This window comes from Desmodus rotundus, chromosome 9 (genome assembly GCF_022682495.2).
Source record: "Desmodus rotundus isolate HL8 chromosome 9, HLdesRot8A.1, whole genome shotgun sequence".
Taxonomy (NCBI): Eukaryota; Metazoa; Chordata; class Mammalia; order Chiroptera; family Phyllostomidae; genus Desmodus; species Desmodus rotundus.
In genome coordinates this window covers 94,404,727-94,426,578 of record NC_071395.1, presented here as the reverse complement: position 1 = coordinate 94,426,578, position 21,852 = coordinate 94,404,727, and the positions used below count along the sequence as shown (strand labels likewise).

The 21,852-nt window shown below is 38.6% G+C and overlaps 1 protein-coding gene across 6 annotated transcripts in view; it reads left to right on the top strand.

The window, feature by feature from the left end:
- ACACA (acetyl-CoA carboxylase alpha) overlaps positions 1-21,852 on the top strand; it is a 266,878-nt gene that overhangs the window by 181,515 nt on the left and 63,511 nt on the right. For all 6 annotated transcript variants that reach the window (XM_053910461.1, XM_071219350.1, XM_024572899.4 and 3 more), the window contains 4 exons: positions 4,955-5,224; positions 9,488-9,585; positions 13,654-13,774; positions 14,341-14,451. In XM_053910461.1, the coding sequence (XP_053766436.1) occupies positions 4,955-5,224; positions 9,488-9,585; positions 13,654-13,774; positions 14,341-14,451 (600 nt within the window). The remainder of the gene's footprint in view (positions 1-4,954; positions 5,225-9,487; positions 9,586-13,653; positions 13,775-14,340; positions 14,452-21,852) is intronic.

Below are 21,852 nucleotides of genomic sequence, written 5' to 3'. Positions count from 1 at the left end.
AGTTGCTACTCTCCGATGGAAGCCCTCTGTCAGTGACTGCGCATAGCAGCTCGGATTACTGTGTTGCACGTCTTCGCAGCTGTTGCAGACCTGCAGCTGTTGACACTGTGTGTTCCTACCCTGGTCTGCTGGAAGGAATAGGGGAGTGGGTGAGCTGATACCTTGTCTGCCTATCAGAGCAAACGTCCTTTTATGTACATATGTTTGTAAAGCTCTTTAGCCCCCTTCAAGATGAAAGGCTCTGTATAAATATAAGCTTTCGATTTTAGTACATGTTTGTAATACATGTGGTACAGTCCTAAATATGTATTTAGCTGATAGGCACTGTTCTTGTCTATTGTACAAATATTGACTTTAAAAGTATAAATATGTATTTAACCATCAGACCAGAAAAACACTGAAGCAGTTACTTCTCAGGTAGAGGTATTAATATTGTATAAACCTATATATACATATGTTTACATTCTACCACATCAGTGCAGAGCATTTCTTTTTTAAGAAAATGAAGCGATAGCCCCAACAAACTAAGACAGGTCCTGATGTTCTTCTCCCTTTGAGGTGAGTCCTGATCTTTAATTTTCATGTTTAAATCTCTCTAGCGTTATAAAATAGGACCTGTTGTATGACTAAAATTTAGAGTCAATTCTTGTAAAATGAAAAATCCATTAGGCTGGTGAGATTCTTTTTTAATTACGGGAAGGTTCAAATGTGCACTAGAGATAATAACAGAAGCTCCCATGTACCTGTCACCCGGTAAAGAGGTACCTGGTAGTCCTATCTCAATTACTTTTTTATTTTATAAAATGTTTAAGAAAAGTTAACAAACATATTAAAGAAAATTTGGAGAATGGGAAAAAACACATAATCCCATTATTCTAAAATAACTGTTATCTCATTTTGCTATGTTCTTTACTTCTGTTTTTTCCCCCTAACGTGCTTGTAGTTAGAGTGTTGTACTACTTACCATGCATTTACTGTGTGCCAGGTACTATTCTAAGGTTTACGATGTACTTAATCCTCACCAGTTTAAGAGAGTAGGTTATCACTACCCCATTTTACTGATGAGGAAACTGAGGTGCACAAAGGTTAGTAACTTACCTAAGGTTATGTGGCTAGAAAACTAACTGAATCTCTATTCTGTCAGAGTCAGGTTCTATTAGATTTATAGTCTCCAAATCTGGCTTCTGAGTCCATACCCTTAACCATTATTTTGTTATTACCGTATACATGCAATTTTGTTAGGCCACTTCTTCACATTTACTTCGTGGGTGTTTTAAAATGCTATTTATAGTCTTCATAGCCATTATCTTCTAAGGCTCTCCAGAACACTAGCAATGACCTCACTAGCCAATTTAGTTCCCTTCAAAAATGTTTTTAACATGATATTTATTCTTTTAATTTTGTCTTCAAATATTTCAATTTGTAGAAAAGTTACAAGGATAGTACAGAGAGTTCCCATATACCCTTCACCCAACATCTCCTAATGTTAACATTTTACATAACCATAGTATAATTATAAAAACTAAGAAATTAACATTGGTATAATACTATTAAATGAAATACACTTTGTTTTGGATTTCACCAGTTTTTTCTACTAATGCCCTTGCTCAGTTCTAGGATCCAATCCAGAAACCATATTGTGCATTTAGGTGTCAGTGACATTTATGCGTGTATTGTAATTGAGATGTATCTTTTCACAGTGTTTCAGCTAAGTGCAGTAGCACTAGTCTGGATCACACTTCCTTAATTTCTCCAGAAAAGAAATTTATGCAAACCTTATTTTAAAAAATAAACAATTCATAACAGCTATAGAGCAAATTAATTTTTCTGTGCCTTGGTTTTCTCATGGCAATAGAAACAGCTGCTTTTCAATTTAATAACAATAGCTATTGTTAGAGGACTTTTATAAGCCAGTCTCTGTACCTGTCTGATGTGGTTGGTGTTCCTCACAACAATCCCTGTAGAAAGATACCATTATCACCATTTTATAATTGAAAAACTTGTGACTATATGAGGTTAAGTGACTGGTTAACCTCATATAGTTAACCTCATAAGTGACTGGTCTAAGGTTATATATAGTTGTATAAAGCTGAGATTTGAACCAAGACAGGCTGACACTCCCAGCTTAAACTTTTAACTACTACCAGTATTTGTCAACATGTAATATTTGTCAACGTGTTCAGTTAATGGTAGCTATTCTGGATACTAAAAAAACAAGTAGTTGATTAATTTTTAGGACTGTTATTCCGTGATCCCTAGAGATAAGTCATGGACAATATTCTAAGCCCTTGATGTTGACTGTTTTCCAAGTATTTTAAAAGTGAAATAACTATGGGATGAGCAAATATTTATTACTCCCATATTACGTGTAGGGAGCCTGCTAGGCACTGGAGGAGATGATATAATGGTTCAAGCTGGCAAGCTAAAAGCAGTCCTAGGCAGTATATGATTAATTATCAAATAAATTCTTTACACGAAGGTCTTACTAGGCCATCAGAGAAGAAAGGGGTCACTTTAGGCTAGGGGAAAGCTTTACTGAGGAAATAGAATTTGAGTGAGCCTTTTTTGAATGGGTAGATTTAGATAGGTTGAGAGGAGAGAAAGGGGCAAAACTTTGTATGTTAAAGTTAATATAACAGATTGCTGCTTCTATCAGTTTGTACATCAGAACCACAGGTATTATTAAGTTGATACATGGGGACAATGAAGTTCAATAAAGTTATTTTCACAAGTCACATAGTTAATAAGTGATAGGGCCAGGGTGTGGATGCAAGTTTGACCCCAAAGCCCATGTACGCCGTTACACAGCCTATCATCTGATTTGCATTAAAATCTAAATTTTAATGTAAATTGAGCAATAGATGCTTTCTTAGATGTTTGTTCATTATGCTTACTCAAAACTTAATCTCCTCTAGTAAGGAATCTTGCTATAGTAAGACTGGGCAACACACTCCATTCTGTAATGGTACATTTTTAAAGGGGGAGGGGGTGGTCGATGAGGAATACACTTTGGAAAGAACATTGATAAAGACTCGTGTGTTCTTGGTGCTGCTGTGTTGACACCTAATTAGAAGTCAATATTGCAAGCATAATGACTTGGCCAATTGCTGAACTGACTGCCCAAGTGACACAGTTAGAGTCCCCAGGTAATAACAAAAGATAAGAGTATTATTTGCCTGCTCAGTGCCACATAGACACAATGTTTGCATTAGCATGCAAATGCTGAAGTAAATTCTTCAGGGCTTGCATCTAAGCTGCTTCTGGCCTAGGTGGCTAAAGTTAATATATCATAAAATTTGGTGTAAAACGCCATCTTCCTAACTACAGATGCGTTTAGAGGAAATAGCTTTTCCTTCCTGAAAAACAAAGGAGATGTCGGGTTAGAGGGCTGTGTGAGAAGGCAGGTGAAATGTTTCTCCCCACACAGGCGTTATATAGTATTAACCAGCTTCTTAAAATCATGACTAAAATTATCCTAACATTTGCTTGCTTTTTTTTTTTTTGGATGATCTGTTTCTCCTTCCTTTCTCTGTCTTTAATGAGCAGATAGAATAATATCTGATCTCAGAATATGATTGGATTTTTTCTGTGTATTATATCCATTTTGATTTGTATTTTGCCAATGGTATAATATATTAAATAGCTTATATTTATCTGTGGGTACTTCATATATATATTTCTTAATGCTGAGAATCACAAATAGCTGTGTGAAAAGCTTCAACCAGCCTGATTACAGTGGATGTGCAATTGGATTGAAGAATGTGTACTCAGAGCTTATGATCACTGGCCCGGTTGAGTCTGGGTGATGCATGTGGCTTTCCAGGGATGCTGCTATTTACATCTGTTAATGGCCCTTCTTGATGGCCGGCTCCCCAATGAGGTGATATGCAGCAGCCTGGGGATGAGGGACCAAGGCTGCAGATGTGGCTGGGCTCCATTAGGCAGGACCAGGAACTATCATCTGGTGGGCTTTGTGTTTGGGAGCGAGTACTGGGGGTGGGAAGGGAGAGAAGACAGAAAGAAATGGGGTGGGGGGTGGAGAACGGAAGCATTACTTATACAGGTATAGGGAAACAGACAGGCAGACATGAAAAACTGCAGCTGTAACTGGAGTGTGAGTGAACAGAAAAAAAATAGAACTAGTGAATAAACAAGTAGGATTGACTAGTTCTCATATAGAAGGAGATTAAAAGGAGAGGGCAGTGAGGGTTTGGGAAGAGACATGTCACCTCTGCCTTTTAAGTCAATCTCATTTATTTGTGTGGCTGGTCAGATGCTGCTGAACAGAAAGCAGAGATTTACATATGTCACAGTGCAGAAGAGATTAGTCTCTTGCATCCTTTAGTTTTCTGGTTCTGGGAGAAAGTGACAAGAGATACTCACAAGGATGCGATGTTGAGCTATAGTAAATTCTTGCAGAAATGTAAGATACCTGAAGCAAGCCAGTAAAAAATGTTGCTATTATTCCTATCGAATGCTAGAGGACAGTAAAAGGATGCAGAATCACAAAAGTTATACAGTCCATGCGAGGCAATTCTCTCCTGCTCTCCTCTCATGTGTTGATGGTTTCTTGGAAGAATCTCAAAAAAATGAACTACTTAGTAGACAGGGTGGTTAGTTCACGATTCTGGATTTAAATCCCAGTTCCATAGCATTCTTCCACAGGTATTCTGAGTATACCTTTAGGCTTTCGGTTTTTTCACCTTCTTTGAGCAGGCCCAAAGATGGCGTTGAGATAACTGAAAAGCACAGTAAAGCAGCTGTTCTCAACACAATCTAAGGAAGTGTGTTAGAGTGTTTATTCCAGTTACCCACAGGGAGCTTGGCTCTTTAGCAGTGCATATGCACATCTTTACCTGAGGGCAGTGTCTGACACCTTTCAGGAACCTGCAGGGAAAAAAATCTGCACGTAAGAAGCTTGTATTTATTTGTTTGTTTGTTTCTACTTTTGCAGATTGGCATGGTAGCTTGGAAAATGACCCTTAAAAGTCCTGAATATCCAGAAGGTCGAGATATCGTTGTTATTGGCAATGACATCACATACCGAATTGGGTCCTTCGGGCCCCAGGAGGATTTGCTGTTTCTCAGAGCTTCTGAGCTTGCCAGGGCAGAGGGAATCCCGCGCATCTATGTAGCAGCCAACAGTGGAGCAAGAATTGGACTGGCAGAGGAGATTCGTCATATGTTTCATGTGGCCTGGGTAGATCCTGAGGATCCTTACAAGGTACAGATTAGGAAAATATAATACTTCAAGACACTATATGGTTATGCATATGTATGTGTGTACATGTGTAGAGAAGTGGGGAGAGGTTAGAGGTTTAAGTTCAAAGGTCAGTATTTTTGGTGAACCATGTTGGAAACAAATTGTCTCTCATTACGTTCACCTGATTTTTCCTCTGCCTCTGAGAATAGATTGCTGATTTTTTTGGTTGAACATTAGGTGAAATAGTAGGTATGTATTTAGCATGAGACATACTAAGCCAAAAATATGTATCTTTAAACTGTTCCACTGTGGTCTCTGGGACTTCAGCAGCAAAATCCCTTATATCCTCAGCATCCTCTCTGATTGTTCTCCAGCCCTCTTATTTTGCTTGAAGCCTGCCTATCCTTTAAAGGCACTGCTTCCCCTCTAGCTCTCTCAAGAAGTGACTGATTTCTCTTCTCCTTGTATCACCAAGCCTGGAGGGGGAAGAGTGTCTTCCTTGTGCCTCACTGCTATTTCCACACCCTTTTCCCCCTCTTCTTTCTGAAAACCTCCATCTTTGAATCCCACGTCATCACGATGTACCATAGTAGCACTGCTCCTTACTGTAGTGCTCCTCAGCCTTTAGTCCCTCCCCCTCATTCTTTTCATCTTTTAGTTGCTGGCACATTGTTTTCTCTGTGATACCACTAGTCCGGTTGTAATTCTTTGTGATTACTGTGTCTACACAGATGATCCATCCCATAATCTTACTTTTTCTCTTCTAACGGTCCCATCCTCCAACCCAACTCAACCTCTCATTCCGCATAATGTCAAGTTCAAGTATCCCTTTCTTTGCCGCTTCTCCACCCTATCTTTCCAGCTCACTCTCTTCAGTACCCCAAGTCCAGCAGTCCTTTGAACACACCAGGATCTACAACTCTTGATCCTACTACTTTTCTTCTCTGATTCTCTCCCTCCTTACATCTTCATTTTATTCCTATTCAGCGTAAATTCCAAGGTTAATCATTTTAATCACTTTATAGTTACCACCTTTCCTACACCCTCAACTTTTTTGCTTCTCTCTTCATTCTGCTTACTCTATGCCTTTACAAAAACCTTGTTTAAATTCAACTCTCTCCATGCACTCCCATACCTGGACCTATGGGGCTGACCATTGACAGAGAAAAGCACAAAGTGCTATTGACTGGCCTTACCTTAAATTCAAGCTCACCAACCTTTTGAATGACAGTTTCGCATCTTCTCTCTCCTCAAACCTCTAACACAGTCTTCTCCCATCCTCACTCTATGCTGATGACTTTGCTGTCTAATTTACTGAGAGAACAGAAGCAATTAGAAGACAGCTTCCCTGGGCTTTCACATATCTGCATCTGTGCCCTTATTCTCCACCGTCTCTCCTGTACTTTGGGTAAAGGGTCCCTGCTCCTATCTAAGGCCAGTGTCTTCTCTTGTTCACTGATCCTTTCCCTTCTTGCCAACTTAAAGATGTAGATCAACACCTCCCCCCCTTCTTGTACCATCACTTTCCCCCTCTCTACTGGATCTGTCCCTTTAGCATACAAATACTAACCCCTTCAGTTACTACCCTACCCTATTTTGTCCTTCCCTTTACAGCAGAACTTCTTAAAAGAGTTGTTTCTTCTTGCCATTTCTAGATACTCTTCTCCCATTTCCCTGGAACACACTTCGTTTAAGCTTGCACCCTCACCATTCCAATGCAGCCACTTTTCTCAGAGTGACCGCTGATTCCACATTGTTAAATTTGTTGTGAATCTCAGTCTTCAGCTTAGTTATTTGGTTTCTTAGCATCATTGGATGCAGTTGGTCACTCTTCATTCTTGAAACACTTCCTTCTCTTGGCTTCCAGAACACCAGAGCCTTCCTTTTCCCCTCCTACCTGTACTTTCTGTTTCCTTTGCTGCCTTTCACATCTTTAAATATAAGAGTGTTTCAGGGAATGATGGAAATATTCTGTATTTTGATTGTGGTGGTGACTATACAAGTATATATGAGTATGATGTAAGAACTCATCAAACTACAACACTTAAAACTGATCAATTGTATTGCATGTAAGTTATATACTTCAGTAAAATTCATTTTAAAAGTGCATGGAAATTGTTGGTGACCACTAACAGGTACTGGGTTTTTTTGGGGGGAGGAGAAGGGGGTGATGGGAATGTCCTGGAATTACATAGTAGTGATTGTTGCACAACTACTAATTGTACACTTTAAAATGGCTAATTTTATGTTACATGAATTTTATCCCAAATTTTAAATTACAAAAAATGTATATATATAAATGGAGACAGATGTCAGGGCCACAGTGGTTGTGGTAGGATCAAGAAGTCCTAGGCTCTCCAGTCTCAACCCAACGGGGCCCAGGGCCCTCTCACCTGGCATGTTGGCAGGATAGCCTGTATACAAGATGGGGTAGAAGGTATTTCAGGGTATGGTCTATGGACCTCTTCTCTTTAATGAGTTTTCCTTCCCGTGGTGATGTCATCTAGTCTTAAAGCTTTAAATTCCATCTATAAACTGATGAACTTCCAAATTTATGCCCTATACCTGATCTTCAGATTCATATATCCATACTCAGCATCTCTACCTACATGTCTGCCTAAGTGTAGCTTCTAATCTTCTATGAATTTGTTCTTCCCACAGTCTCAGTAATGGCTTGGGGCTATCCTTGACTTCCCACATTTACTCTGTTAGTAAATCATGTTTGCAACCTGGCCTTCAAACTATATCCAGAACCCAACCACTTCTAACCACTTCCACTGCTGCATGGTAGTCCAAATCACTCATCTCTTACCTGCATTATTGCAGTAGTGTCTTAATTGACTTTCCTGTTTCTGGCCCTGGCCCGACTCCTACCTAGTCTACTCTCAACAGAAAGTGGAACAGTCCAATGAAAATATAAATCAGATCATGGCTCAGAATTTCCTTCTGATTAAAACAGTTTAGTGGCTTCCCAAGTCACAAAAGTAAAAGCCAGAAGCCGTGTAGTTACCTACAAGGCCCTACGTAGATTGGCCTTCCAATACCACCCTGCCCTCATTCCTTGCTGCAGCTCACCTCATTCCATGCTCTGGCTGTACCTTGAACTTGCTAGGCACACTCATGCCTCAGCATGTTTGCATTTCTGGTTCCTACTGCCTAGAATGTTTCCCCCTCCTCCTCTAGTATCTTCACGTTTTCCTCAGTTCTTCAGGTCTTTGCTCAAATGACACTTTCAATGAAGCCTTTCTTGACGATTCTCTATTTTATTTTATTTTTTTCTTAAATATTACTCCTGTTAACATTCTATGTTTTAATTATTGATTTTGTATATGTTCTCTCTCACTAGAAGATAAATTCCATACAGCCAGAAATGATCTGTTTTGTCCCTGTTTTTGCAGCACGTAGAACAGTACCTTGCACATAATAGGTACTCAATAAATATGTGACTGACATACTAATGACACTCAGCACTACAAGTGTTCTCGTCGTAAGTCATGCAAAATCAGTGGCAGACTCATGTCCCTTCCATACTATGCTCACTGTGTCTGCCTAAATGTAGCTTCTAATTAGTTGAGTTAAATGGTGGGCATAATTTCTCAGAATATTTAAAATGCTTTTCTCTGTTTACATATTTTTTGGCTGAGTGACTAATTCACTTAAGTTAAACACACATCATATAACTCTACTTTGTATGTGAGTATGTATTTGTATGTATAAAAATAAATCAATTCTGAAATGTTACTATAATTTTTTAATGTAAATAGGAATTATGAGTTGTTTATTTAAAAAAGCAAAAGGTAGGAGTTTAGCGGTCACTGATTATTAGCATTGCATTGACTTCTGATTTTAATGTTGAATATCCTAGTATTGTGATCCTTTTAATTGTCTTTACCCATATATATTTTTATACTATGGACTTGAGAAAATGAAACATAGTAATTCACTGAATTCTTTAATTTTGTGTTGATATCTTTAATAAAGGTATCACTAAAAATCAGAAAATGACCCTTTAACCCTGGTGAAAATGAAATAAATGGAATATCCTTGGCAGTGCAGCTGCAGGACATCTTGTTTCAAGGACAGACAGCAGTGACCGGAGAAACCGGCACTTCCATCTTTCAGAGGAGAACTGTCTGTGCTACATTCCGTTAGATGGTAACTCCAAAAAGTGATATGGCAATTTAAAGCTGGCTTTGGAACAAGCTGCATTATGCATGCTTTGCTGTATCTTCTGGTTATGTGACGATGGCAAATAATGAGTTAAAAACTATTTGTGCTTCACAGGGATTCAAATATTTATACCTGACCCCTCAAGATTATAAGAGAGTCAGTGCTCTCAACTCTGTCTATTGTGAACACGTGGAGGATGAAGGAGAATCCAGGTACGTATATATGTATCAGAATAACTTGGCCATGGTTTACAGGAAGGAGAATATGATTATTTTTTTTTCACTGTCTTGCTGATCATGACCTTGAAGAGCAAGATTGCTTGTTACTTATCTAAAGTCCTTAGTTTTGTATCTGACCTCTACCACTTATTAGCTGAAAGACCTTAATTATATTTGTAGTATTTATTTATTTTCTAAAAGTCAGAACATGTAAACAGTTGTAACTAAAAAATAAAAATCAGCTACAATCCTACTGAGAGACATATTTATTTTTTTAATTTTATCTTTAAATCACAGTTGACATTCGGTATTGTTTGGTATTAACTTCAGGTGTACAACATAGTAGTTAGACAATCATATATTTTACAAGGTGGTTCTCCCAATATTTCAAGTACCCACCTGGCATTCCCTATGCAGTACTTTACATCCCTGTGATTATTTTGTGACTACCAATTTGTAGTTCTTAATTTCTTCACCTTTTTCACCCAGCCCCCCAAACCCCATTTTCTCTGCCAGCCGTCAGTCTGATCTCTGTTTCTGTGTGTCTGCTTCTATTTTGTTTGTTCGTTTATTTTACCAAGAAACACAATTATTAATGTGTATTATATGCTTGCTGTCTTTTCTGTATATGTACTTTTTTCCCCTAATAATTAGGTTGTAATAGGAAAACTTTTGTTAATTTGTTCTTTTCACTAAAAACTATTTTGGGGAAGTATATTCTCAAAATATAATTTGAGAATATGATGGTTTTTTATGGTCATAGTAGTATTTCATCTACTGAATATATTATATTTGAATGTTCAGACTGTTCCAAATTTTACTGTTATACCCCTGGACTCAGCATCCTGTTATATAAACTTTTAGGACTATCTCTATTCCCTTTGGGTTAATTTCTAAAAGTGGAATTCTGGTCCATTTTAAAGATTTTTTTGGTGATTTCAAATTGCCTTCTCAAGATCTGCACTCCAACCAGCAGTTTATAATACTATTTGTTTCCCCTCTTTAATTTTTTCTACCCTTGCCAACATCAATTATTGTCCATTAATAAAATAAGATTAAAAAATTGTTATTTTAACTGGTATTTGTGATTACCAATGAAGTTGAACATTTTTATAATCTATGTGCAAGTGTTTTCCAAAACGTTAATCAATTACTCCAATATCATTTATTGAATAATTCCCACTTTCCTCACTTTTATAGTAATCTTAATTACTAGGCTTTGTATTCTGTGTTTTGTTCTGTTGTTCTTAGGCTAATGCCATACTACTTTAACTATTCTATTAAGGCAGATTTCATCACGTTCTTAGTTTTTCCCCAAGTTTTACTAGCTATTTTTGTCTTTTTATATATAGGTTCACTATTTTTAATTCACAAAACTTTTCATAATGATTTTGACTCAAATTGAATTTGGTTTATAAACTAATTTAGGAAGATCTGACATCTTCATTATATTAACTCTTCCCAACAAAAAAATATAGTTTTTTTTATTTATTAAAGTATATTTTTTAAAGTTTTGTAGTTTTCTTCATATAGTTTGTGCCAGAGGTTACCCATCTTTTATTGGTTCACTGCACCCTTTACTGTCCTAGTAATTTTTTCATAGCACCTTTAGACAAAAAGCTATACCTAACACTTCTGTTTATTAGGTAGTTAAACCCAAATAAGTTCTTAAGTATCTTAATAAGTATTTATGCCCTAACAGCTTACTAATTATTTTAAAATATAATACACATAATTGAAAAAATTTTAAATTCCATTCTTAAGTAATTACTGTTACTTACTAATGGGATATTTGCATCTGCACAACATCTTAAAAACCTTGAAATCTGCTTAGACATAGCCACCCTCATTTCTTGTTCTGCATTGAATTTGTGTAGAACTTTTTTTTTTTTCCACAGAACTGTGAAAACGTAGGTTTGTGAAGATAGGACATTGTCAAAAGGAATGTAACACTATCTAATGTTAAGCCCTGAGTATTTCTCTCAAAAATTTAAAATACCTTCAGGGCCCCTGGTAATTCATAGTGGTACCCCAGGATGCCTTGGTGTACAGTGCAGCTTTGGTAGGATTTTGCCAATTTTTTCATGCTCATTCCTAAATGTTTTGCACTTTTCCTTGCTACTCTGAATGGATTTCTCTTTATTACTGGTATCTTAGAAGGTTATTGATTGTGTATATTGCTTTTGTTAGAGCAAGTTGTTTTTCTTTTCTGAGCTTTAGTTTCCTCATCTATAAGGTGAAGATCAAGCAAACTAATGTATGTAAAGTCCTGGCTGTTGTTATTGTTACCTGTAATAAGGGACATAGTATTACCTATCAGAGTGGTTTGTTGCGAGGATCAAAAATCCATATTTCTTAATGTGTTTTGTTAATTCTATTACACTATACAAAGGTTTTCATAATAAATAACATTAAATTTAGTACTACTTAAGGAATGGTAGCCTCAATGATAGAAAACTCAGATCATAGTGCAGAATGTGGGAAACGTTTACTCTTTTTCATGTGATACAGTGAAAGAAGATGGCACTTAACAGATCACCGATGCCTGGGAAGTAATATGCAGTCCTTAGGAGGGAAAAGATCTGCTTTGCAGGGAAGGCTGATTGGGCCCATGAGAGTTTTTGACTATGTGGCATGTGGGCCTTATAAAAAGAACACATTAATTTCTCCCTTCCCCCTACCAACTTAATATGGCTCATTAATTATCTCTTTAAGGCAGCTAAGCTTTACCTGCAACATAACTTTAGAATCTAGAGTCTAGATACAGAGCCAAAGGAAGCATTGGAGAATTTTTTGGTAGAGGCTAAAAATTGAAAGGCAAGAGAAACTGGGAAGCAGAGATGCAAAGCCACAGACCAGTAGCAATGGCAAAGAAAGGGAATTGATGGAGGGTTCAAAGTAGGGAAGGGACCAAAGAAATATGGGGGCCAAAAAAAAAAGTAGTTTAAGAGCCACTATGGGATATTTATTATTTCAATTTATAAAACTATGCCCTCTGCCAAGCCTTCTGGGTACACATGGAACAATAAATAATATATGCCCATCTCTACTTCCAACTTTGTATTTTTTCCTTTCTTTTATTAGTTGCATTCCCCATCTCCCATTTCCCATTATCAGCTATCACTCCTAATCCCCTGCCAAGAAGACAGATGAGTGGCTCCCACTGGATCCACAGGATGCTTTCTGGACAACTTGGCCAGCATTTCACTTCTACACACATTCCACCTGCCCCTCCAGAGGCCTATAGCCAGGAACCCTCGTGCATACACTTGATATTTACAGAGGAGCAGGGGTGGGAGTGCACTGTTTTGACCTTCCCTTTCATCCCTGTCTTAGAAAGAGAAAGGATTTTTAACTTTAGAAATCAGGCTTAGCATTCTTACTACCCTTCTGGATTTTTTATTCCTATGTAATATTTATCTACAATTGATGAATTAATGCCTATTTCCTATTACAGAGAGATATACAGGTCTATCCAGAAGATATCTAGCCATGTAATATGAAAAATAGAGACACTTACTGAAGAAGATACAAGAAACATTGTACATAGGACAGTGACACCTCAGTCCCCTCCAAAGTAGCACCTTGGGGCCTCACACAGTTCTCCCAATTGCCATCAGCTACCGCACTGTATTTTCCTGAATCTCAGCGACAGTCTGAAATCTCTTCCTTTTCAAAGGTGATTTTAGTTTGGGGAAAAGTCAGAAGTTGCAGGGCACCAAATCTGGGCTGTAGGGGGTGCTGAGTCGCCTGGGTGATTTGATGTTTCACCAAAGACTCTGCACGAGACATGATACATGAGACATGATACAAGAACAGGGATATAGCCCTATCTACTTAATTCTAGATGTGCTCTTTCTTTTACACCATATTACCTCCAGACAAAATAGGCACCAAGCTAAGAAGGAAAGATATGTGAATAAAGAATATAGAGCCCTGGTGCCATACTCAAATATAAGCTATCAGTATGCTTTTGTGTGCTTTTAGCAGCCTTTTAATGATGCTTATTCTTTTCAGAGATTGTTCTTACTGTGTTTAACCAATATAATTTGGATCCAATAGATACAAGATAACTGATATTATTGGGAAGGAAGAGGGACTTGGAGCAGAGAACCTTCGAGGTTCTGGAATGATTGCTGGGGAAACCTCATTGGCCTATGATGAGATCATCACCATTAGCCTGGTAAATCTTGCCTGAATTGACTGTGTAGCTAGGATTTCTTTTTGCTCCATCACTGCTATTCAGTCTATAATGAGAGCATTTTTTAAAAATTGAATGTCTACAATTTGATTTTAATTCTGCATGATAATGGGAAGATAGGATAGTGTAAATAATTGAATTTCCCATATAAACCTAGTACCTCCTTTTAGCCTTTAGTTTAATTTACTTCTCCAAATATTCTACCAGAGTTTTAACAGCTTGAATTTCTTTTCCTCTTACTGCTTTCTATGTTCATACCTCTACTGTAGATACCAAGCATCTGTGAAATGGGCAAAAGTGTAAGAGAAGGAAAGGGGCTGTGAACTTTCAAGTGTCTTAATACTTGAATCATTCAATGAGTTCTGTACCTTCTCTTCTTTGACCAGGAAATTATTACTGTTTTGTATTGTTATTAATCATACAGACTTAATAAAAGCAGTGGGTTTTTTTTTCCTGTTAACATAGGTTTTACATATCTGTGCCTTAGTTTTTATAGCTTGGGAGGGGACATAAATATGTGATGTGTAGAATTTTTTTCTTTTTTTAAGGTTACATGCCGAGCCATTGGAATTGGTGCTTACCTTGTCCGACTGGGACAGAGAACCATCCAGGTTGAAAATTCTCACTTAATTCTGACAGGAGCCGGGGCCCTCAACAAAGTACGTTTCTAGGGTTTGGGAGAAGTATGTGAAGCTGTTTGCAGTTTATTGCAAATTCTTGATTCTGGATCCTGACTTGGGAGGAAGCCATTCAGTCCATGCCTCCCTCGATCTATCTCTTCACCTTTCCTTCCATCTCCCTACCTATTACTTGGCTTGCCTGTCCCTCCATTCATTTGGCAAATATTTTGAATATCGACTATGTGCTGGGCACCGTTTCAAGCCCTGTGGATATGTTAATGTACAAACCATCTAAAACTGCTCCAAAGAGTTTACATTCTAGTGTGTCTTTCTAGAAGGAAGAAAATTAGTTGAATGCTTCTATTCTGCCCTTCCTCTTTTTTTCTCGTCTATGAGTAAGGGATATGAGATCTATTTCCAGATATAGAGCTGTCTCTGAAACATCCTCTGAATGTGTTAAGGATATCAAGTTTTAATGTTTTGAGAAATTTGTGAGTGCACCTCTAAAAAAGAGCAGGTAACGTGGTCCCTTGAACATAGAGGAAGTACTTGGTAAATCCTGAATGGGAAGATGGGTAGATGGATGGATTGCAGAGAAATAGTATGACATAGAGGCTTCTCTTCCCTTCAAAAGAAATGCTTATGTCTTTTCTGTCCAAGCTCATTGGGGCTTTTCCAAAAGGGTTAGAAAGGTATGGTGAGGTTATTTATTGTAAGAGTGAAAACTATCTAACAATAGCTGAAGATACAAAGGACGATGTAGTCCTGACTTCTTTGCAGGCATAGAAAAATTATTTTCTGTCTAGAGCCCAGGAATATGTTATAGTATGGGGCCAGCTGGCTGACCTTGTACAACTCATATACCCTCTCAGTTCCTCGGCTTTCTTTATCTGTCAAAGGGGGATAATTTACACCTTTAAGTGATGCTGTGGAGATCAAATGAGAAAACGTAAGTAAAAATACATAGTACTTGACACAAAGTGCTGGACCTCATTACAATTTCAGCTCCCTTTTCCTCTCCCTTACATGATTTGGTGATTGAGCTTGTGGAGTTACATTCATGCTAAATTGTCTTGGATATTGTGTTTACTAGACATGCACAAACTTTTTATCAAGGCTTGACCTTCAGGTGGAAGGATAGGAATTAAGTGTCCTATCCTATCACTCCCATTTAGAAAATGTTGATACTTCCATTGGTCCAATTAGTTTCTGCGGATGTCAGAAATGAGAATGGTTTGATGTGATCAGCATATTCTCTGCATTCATGTGTCCTTCTCTGGGCTTGCCTTTCTCACCAAAGAAATGGTGAATTTGGATGTCTTGCTCCCTTTTTTGAGTAGCCTATAAGTAAAGATTGTGAACTGCCACCTCTGAAGGAGATTATCAAAGTAGGAGAAACTGCTGTGTCCTGATTTTTTTCAAGTTGCTCTTTTAGATACCTTGTTAGGATAAGATATCGACAAATGAAGAGAACTGTCGGTATCATTATCGGTGAGTATAGAATTCAAAGAAGACACCTGTGTTTCTATAATGTTCTCATACCTCAACAAAGAGCTCATTTTTGAAATGTATCGTGTTACACTGAGTTTCTTACTTTCTCCCTGATACTGTGTTATACACAAAGAATATTACAAAAAGCAAAGGTTTTGTTGTTGCTTTGTTGGGGTATTGCTTCTGGTTTTGGGGGGGGTTGTTTGTTTTTGGGTTTTGTTTTTGTTTTGTTTGGTTTGGTTTGGTGCCTAACTTGCTAGTTGAATTTTGTTTGTGCTATTAAAAAAGCTTTGAGGATTTTTTCCCCCTAAAATCTGGTTAAATTGTTCCAATCAAATTCATTATATTCACCATCTTCCTAGCCTGCAGGGCTGCTTGTTAAAGGAGAGGTCCGGTCGCACAGGAAAAGACAAGTAACGCTGCAGCTGTAACTTACCAACAGTGCTTGTTTCCAGAAGGACACGATCATTTGTAGCTGAAGGGAATGATCAGTTATAGAGGTTACCTAATCCTGCTCCTCCTGCCTCACTATTTTCTTGTCATTGCCTCTTAAGTATAGAGTTGTATTGCTGGAAGACACCCGATTACATGCAAATTCATTAAGAATGTCCTATCTGCCCCTTTGCCTATGAGGTATGAAAAAGGAAACTGTACAGGAGCTTCATGTTTGGATTGCTTCCTCTGACTCATTGTGCAGGTTCTGTCTTTGTGTGTACTGGTGACTTTTCACATTGTTTGCCTTTCTTTCTGTGAGAGTCTCTGTCTCACATTCTCTGGGTGTGTGCAGTTCACTTAAGTGCATATCTCTTCCTGTATGAGTGCTGGTCTCTCATTCTCTTTGTGTCTGTATCTTGCTTCTAGATCCCTCTCTTTCTCTGTCTGTGTGCCTCCCTGAGTATCCATGTGTGAGAAATTCTTTGTGTATGTCTGAAACACTGTAGAGTGGAAATGTAGGTGGTATATGCAAGCTTTAAGATTGCAAACATTTGACCCCCACCTTTTTGAGTCTTCATCCTTTATGTTAAACATTGGGGTGAAGAATAAGAAGGGAGGGGGTGCGCAGAGGTTGTAGGGAAAAAAATCTGTGTGTGCAAGTGCCGATCCCGTTGACCCCTTTGAAAATTGAAATAATGATAATGCGCGTCTCCTGACTGCATCAAAGTATCAGCACATCAAAAGCCAGGAGGCATGAAATGCAAATGATAAAGTGAAAGCAGATGGATTGTGCATGATCGCCTGATGCCCAATGAATTTTAAAAGGTGCCGGTTTGCAAATGGGGTGGGGGGAGGATTGGAGGTGGGGGGACTGAAATAAACACGTTATCCCTGCAATTTTTTTTTGTTCTTGACGCTCACTCCTGACAATATTTTTTCACACTTGAGTGAATACCCACTCCAGCTCTCTCTCCCTTTTTCCCCTCTCTCTTTTTCTCTCTCGTCACCCTCATCAACTCCCCCCACCACCCCTTACACGTCTCAGGTCATGTCGCTGCAGCTCCAGTGGAAATAATAAGATATAAACCACGAGGTTGTTATTTGCATAGAAATAGCATGGAGCCCCAGGCAGCAAGGGAGAAGGACACAGGGATCATTTGTCTAAAATTTTAATGAAAACTTTTGCTGAGGCAGAGATTTTTTAAAAACTTTCTTTTTCCTTGCTTTTCTCCACCTGTCCCCACCCTCCCCAAACTCCACCTCTGATTTGACTTAACATGGTTTAATTTAAAGAGAAAGGACTGATATTCCACATATTATATTGCTGTAATGCAGCAACATATAAATTGTTTATTCCTCTAATGCATATGGAGCTGGAGACACATTTCTGACTTAATACATTGCACGTATGCGTCCAGCTTTTATGGCTACACTCCATCTCAGTGCACGTGTGATAGTGCCCTGTCGTTAGCCAACCTGCTTTTAATTAGTTTAGACCTGCCTACCTTTTGCTTCCAAAAACTCCTCCTTTTTAAAGGATTTCTTTTTGTAGTCAACAGCAGTAGCCTGCATATAAAATAAAAATATTCCCACAGTTTCCTGCTTTACTTTTCAGTGGTTTTACTCTTCACTTACATGTTTCATTCATAGACACCATCCTTTGCCACTGTCTTTTGTTCTAAAGCCAGAAAGTGCTTCCCATATTTGTGTTTTTATCCCTTTCCCCTTGTGATCTCAGTATTTGTGTATTCTCTCTCTCTCTTTTTTTTTTTTTATCTTGCTCTCTGTTGCCTGCAGTTATTTGTAAAATATTACCAAGTTGAGGAGAGAGACAGGATCTGGGTTTTCTTGAGTGTTGCAGCAGCAGATTTGACATTTGCAGTAAAGGCTGTGGGCTGGTGACTAGAGGCAGTCTGGACGACTTTATTGGAAACTTATAATCAAGAACATCTGTCTGGCTACTTTCTGGGTGGGCTGGTGGTGCCAGGGCCATTTTACGGTGAAGGCTAAAACTATAAGAGGTAAAGTGACTTGGTTCCATTGGCAGAAACTAGATCAGCATCAGAACATGAACTTGCACGTCCCCAAGTTTCATTTAAGATGGGCTCAGTCCCTTGTGCTTAATGTCCATAAAGCCTGAGACAAGAAGGTAGTCTGGTCATTTTCCTTTTTGTCCAAATGTCATGAGAGTGATGACATAAATAAGAGAAGCTTCTATGGCCTGCTATTGCATGTCACTCAAAGTAGTAGATCATAGGTTCCTAGCTCTACAAACTGCAGGCTGTGAGTGGGGGATTCCTTGCAATGCCTGACTGAGTGGTAAGGGCAGGTTTGATGGATGTGACAAACTACCCCACTTGAAGGGACTGATGCTGGCCTGGCAAAGGCAGTGACCTGTGTGCTTGGGGGACTGGTAAGATAGACCCTTAAGGGGCTGAGACAATTTGTAGAGTTATAAACTCCAAAATGAAGGTGCCACTGGAAATTTGCAGTAACTTTCCAATTTACTTCCCCTCCCCCACAACTCCTCCTCTCTGTTTCTATTTAATACGTTTAACATAATTTCAGGTGGTAGATAAGCTTGAAGGACCTAGTGTTGTAAGGGACACTGATGTAGACTGGAGCCTTCTAGTTCTCAGTCCATTGCCCCAAACTTGGTGAGAGCTCTCTGTACACAGAAAAAACAGAATTTGCAGTTTATGGCTTGTCCTCTGGACAGTAACTATCTATGGAAGTAAGGCAGGTGCCAGTGGCTGTGATAGATGTGTTATAGATTCATTCAGGATGTGTGATTTGTGACTTCCTTGTGATAAGCATTTTAAAGCTTCTGCTCTGGGGGGAGGGGACGGGAATCCATAATCTCCCCTGAGCCAGATCAGGCCCCTGTTTCTACTGCATTTACGGGGGGGAAAAAAGAAAGCATATGATGGGTGTGGCTAGGACTCTGGGTTAGGCTAATAGGGAGCTATTTCTGCCAAACTTGCTCTTAAGACTTGGTCTGAGTTCCTCTCTTGATTTCAGTTTCCAAATATATATTTTAATGTATCTGCACAATATGAAATGTGAAGATGTTGCTGACTCTTGGGTACAGTATCAGAGATCCTCCCATGCTCTTGTAGCACCAGGGTCCTGAACTGTACATTCTGCGTATTCACCCATGACTCTGTGACCTACAACATAAGAGCATCATGGAGGCTCGAGGAGGGAAGGGGAGATTTAGCTCTTGTTATGAAGCGACGCTGTAACTCTCACATAACTTAACAAGGTGGAATAGTTAAGAGCATGGACTCTAGAGCAAAACTGCCAGGTTTGATTCCTGGCTGTACCACCTAGTTAGTAGTTTTGTGGCCTCAGACAATCTATTACCTTTTTGAGTCACAGTTGTATTAAAATGGGGATAATAGTATCCATCTACCAGATTCTTGTGAGGATTAAATGAGTTAGTGTAAGTAAATCACTAGCATTGTAGTCTTTCCTGAGGCACATGCATTTAGGGTCCTTTCTCATTGCAACTCATTATCTAGGCCTTGGAAAAGAAACACAAACACAACATTTTCTGTATTTCCTGGTCCTTTGAAGGCAAAAATTCCTTTAAGAGAATGTTAGATGTCAGTCCTCACAGTACAGTACATTCCTGTATTGACTTTCCAGTAGATGTTATCTAAAGACAATCACCGCCCTTGGGAAAGCCGTTAATGTGAACAGCACCGTGTTCAGTTCTGATAGGGTAGTATATGTGTCAGTCATCTGTCTGCAGGAGTCCCCAAGGACTTGTTGGTACAATAGCCCGTAATCATGCTAAGGATCAGTCTAGCAATTTGCATTTTTAAAAGTCCCTAACTACCTATTTTCACAATGGACAGTCCCTGTACTCCCCAAGCTCCAGATGGGATCGCTCTCCTTTCTAAAGAGGGCATTTGTGCTTCCTTTCTTAGCAAGCCTTGCTCTAGCATTATGAATGAGTTCTCAGAAAGGATTGCAGTGGAAACATCTCCTTAGTTTTCAAGTCCTCCTCCTACCCCTACACACAAAATATGGGCAAACCTGGCTTCATTGTAGGGCTTTGTTTGTTTTTCATTTGATATTCCTTAAGTTTGGTAGAAAACTGTACCAAGTATGTGTGACTCAATTAGTGACTTATAGTTTGCCAGCAGCCTGATCACGAGCTCCTTGGTTTAGAAAAATTGCAGGATGGATTTGTCACTTAGAGCTTTATTGCAGAAGTCACTTCCGACTCTCTAAGACAGCGCCATCTAGGTATGGTGGCCTCGAGACTACTTGCAGGGGAGAACATGCAGTCAGTATCAGTCCAGAACTTCTAGATGAAGTGAAAGCTCTGAGGCCCTGCCTGGGGCATTGAATGTGGACTAAGGAATTACCGTGTTTGACAGCCTATTATAAACATGCTCAAACTTTTTGAAATCACAAAACCTTTAGATTTTAAAAAAAGCAAACAAAGACCTTTAGATTATTTCCCACCATAGGTAAAGCAGCTTTGGTCTTTAATCTTTTGGGGCCTCACTTTCCTCTGTAAAATCCATTTCTCTCCTTATTAATCTTAAATTATCTTTAATTTTTAGTATTTTGTTATTCTATGAAGATGGATATTGATTTGCAGCCAGGGAGCCATGTTAGGCTGGGGCAGGGGTCTAAAAAATGTACCACATATTAAGGTATTATATGTTAGATTACATATTAGTGATATGTAAAATTATTACATGCTAGTGAGATTAGAAATAGGAGTTGTTAAGTATGATTTAATTTTTTATCTTGTTTTTTATCTATATTATAGAAAAATAAATGCCACGTGGCAGTGGTGGTGGTGCTGGTGGTATCCATGATGACAAGTGGCCATAGACTTGTAATTGTTGGGAGTGGAGGATCCTCTAAAAGTCCAACCCCTCCCCACATTAACCATTGTTCGAATGTCCTCTGTGACACCATTGCCAAATATTCATTTACTTATTCCTGAAAAACTCAACTGAAGGGAAGCTCAGTACTTTTTGAGCCAATTCCTTTGATCTGTATAAAGTTCTTCTCTGTATTTAGTGTAAGTTTGTTTCTCTGTACTAACTCTTAAAAAAGCAATGTTCAAAATTAACAAAACAACTCCCTGTTTTATGGTCTCACCTATGTAGAACTGAACAGAACCAAAATCTTTCTCATGTACTTTTGCTCACAGAGTCTGGTCTTATCGCAAGAACAAGTGTAGTAAAGATGAAAATGCAATTCAAAGATAGAAAAGAAACTGGATTCATAAATAACATTCTTGCCAGCTAAAAGTGTTAAATAAGCAGTAATTACAAGGGGAACAGCTGAAACTTAACTCCACTTTAAAGCACTCTGTGGGACCTTCGGGGTCTGATGCACGACGTTGTAATCAGGCTTTCAGAGCCTGGTGGGTTCCTGCTTTCCCACCACCTACCTGCCTAGTGAAAGTCAGAATCCTGACACACAGTTGGAGGGTAGTTTTGAGTGCTGTATATTTGGTTAAATAGATAGTTAAAACTCATT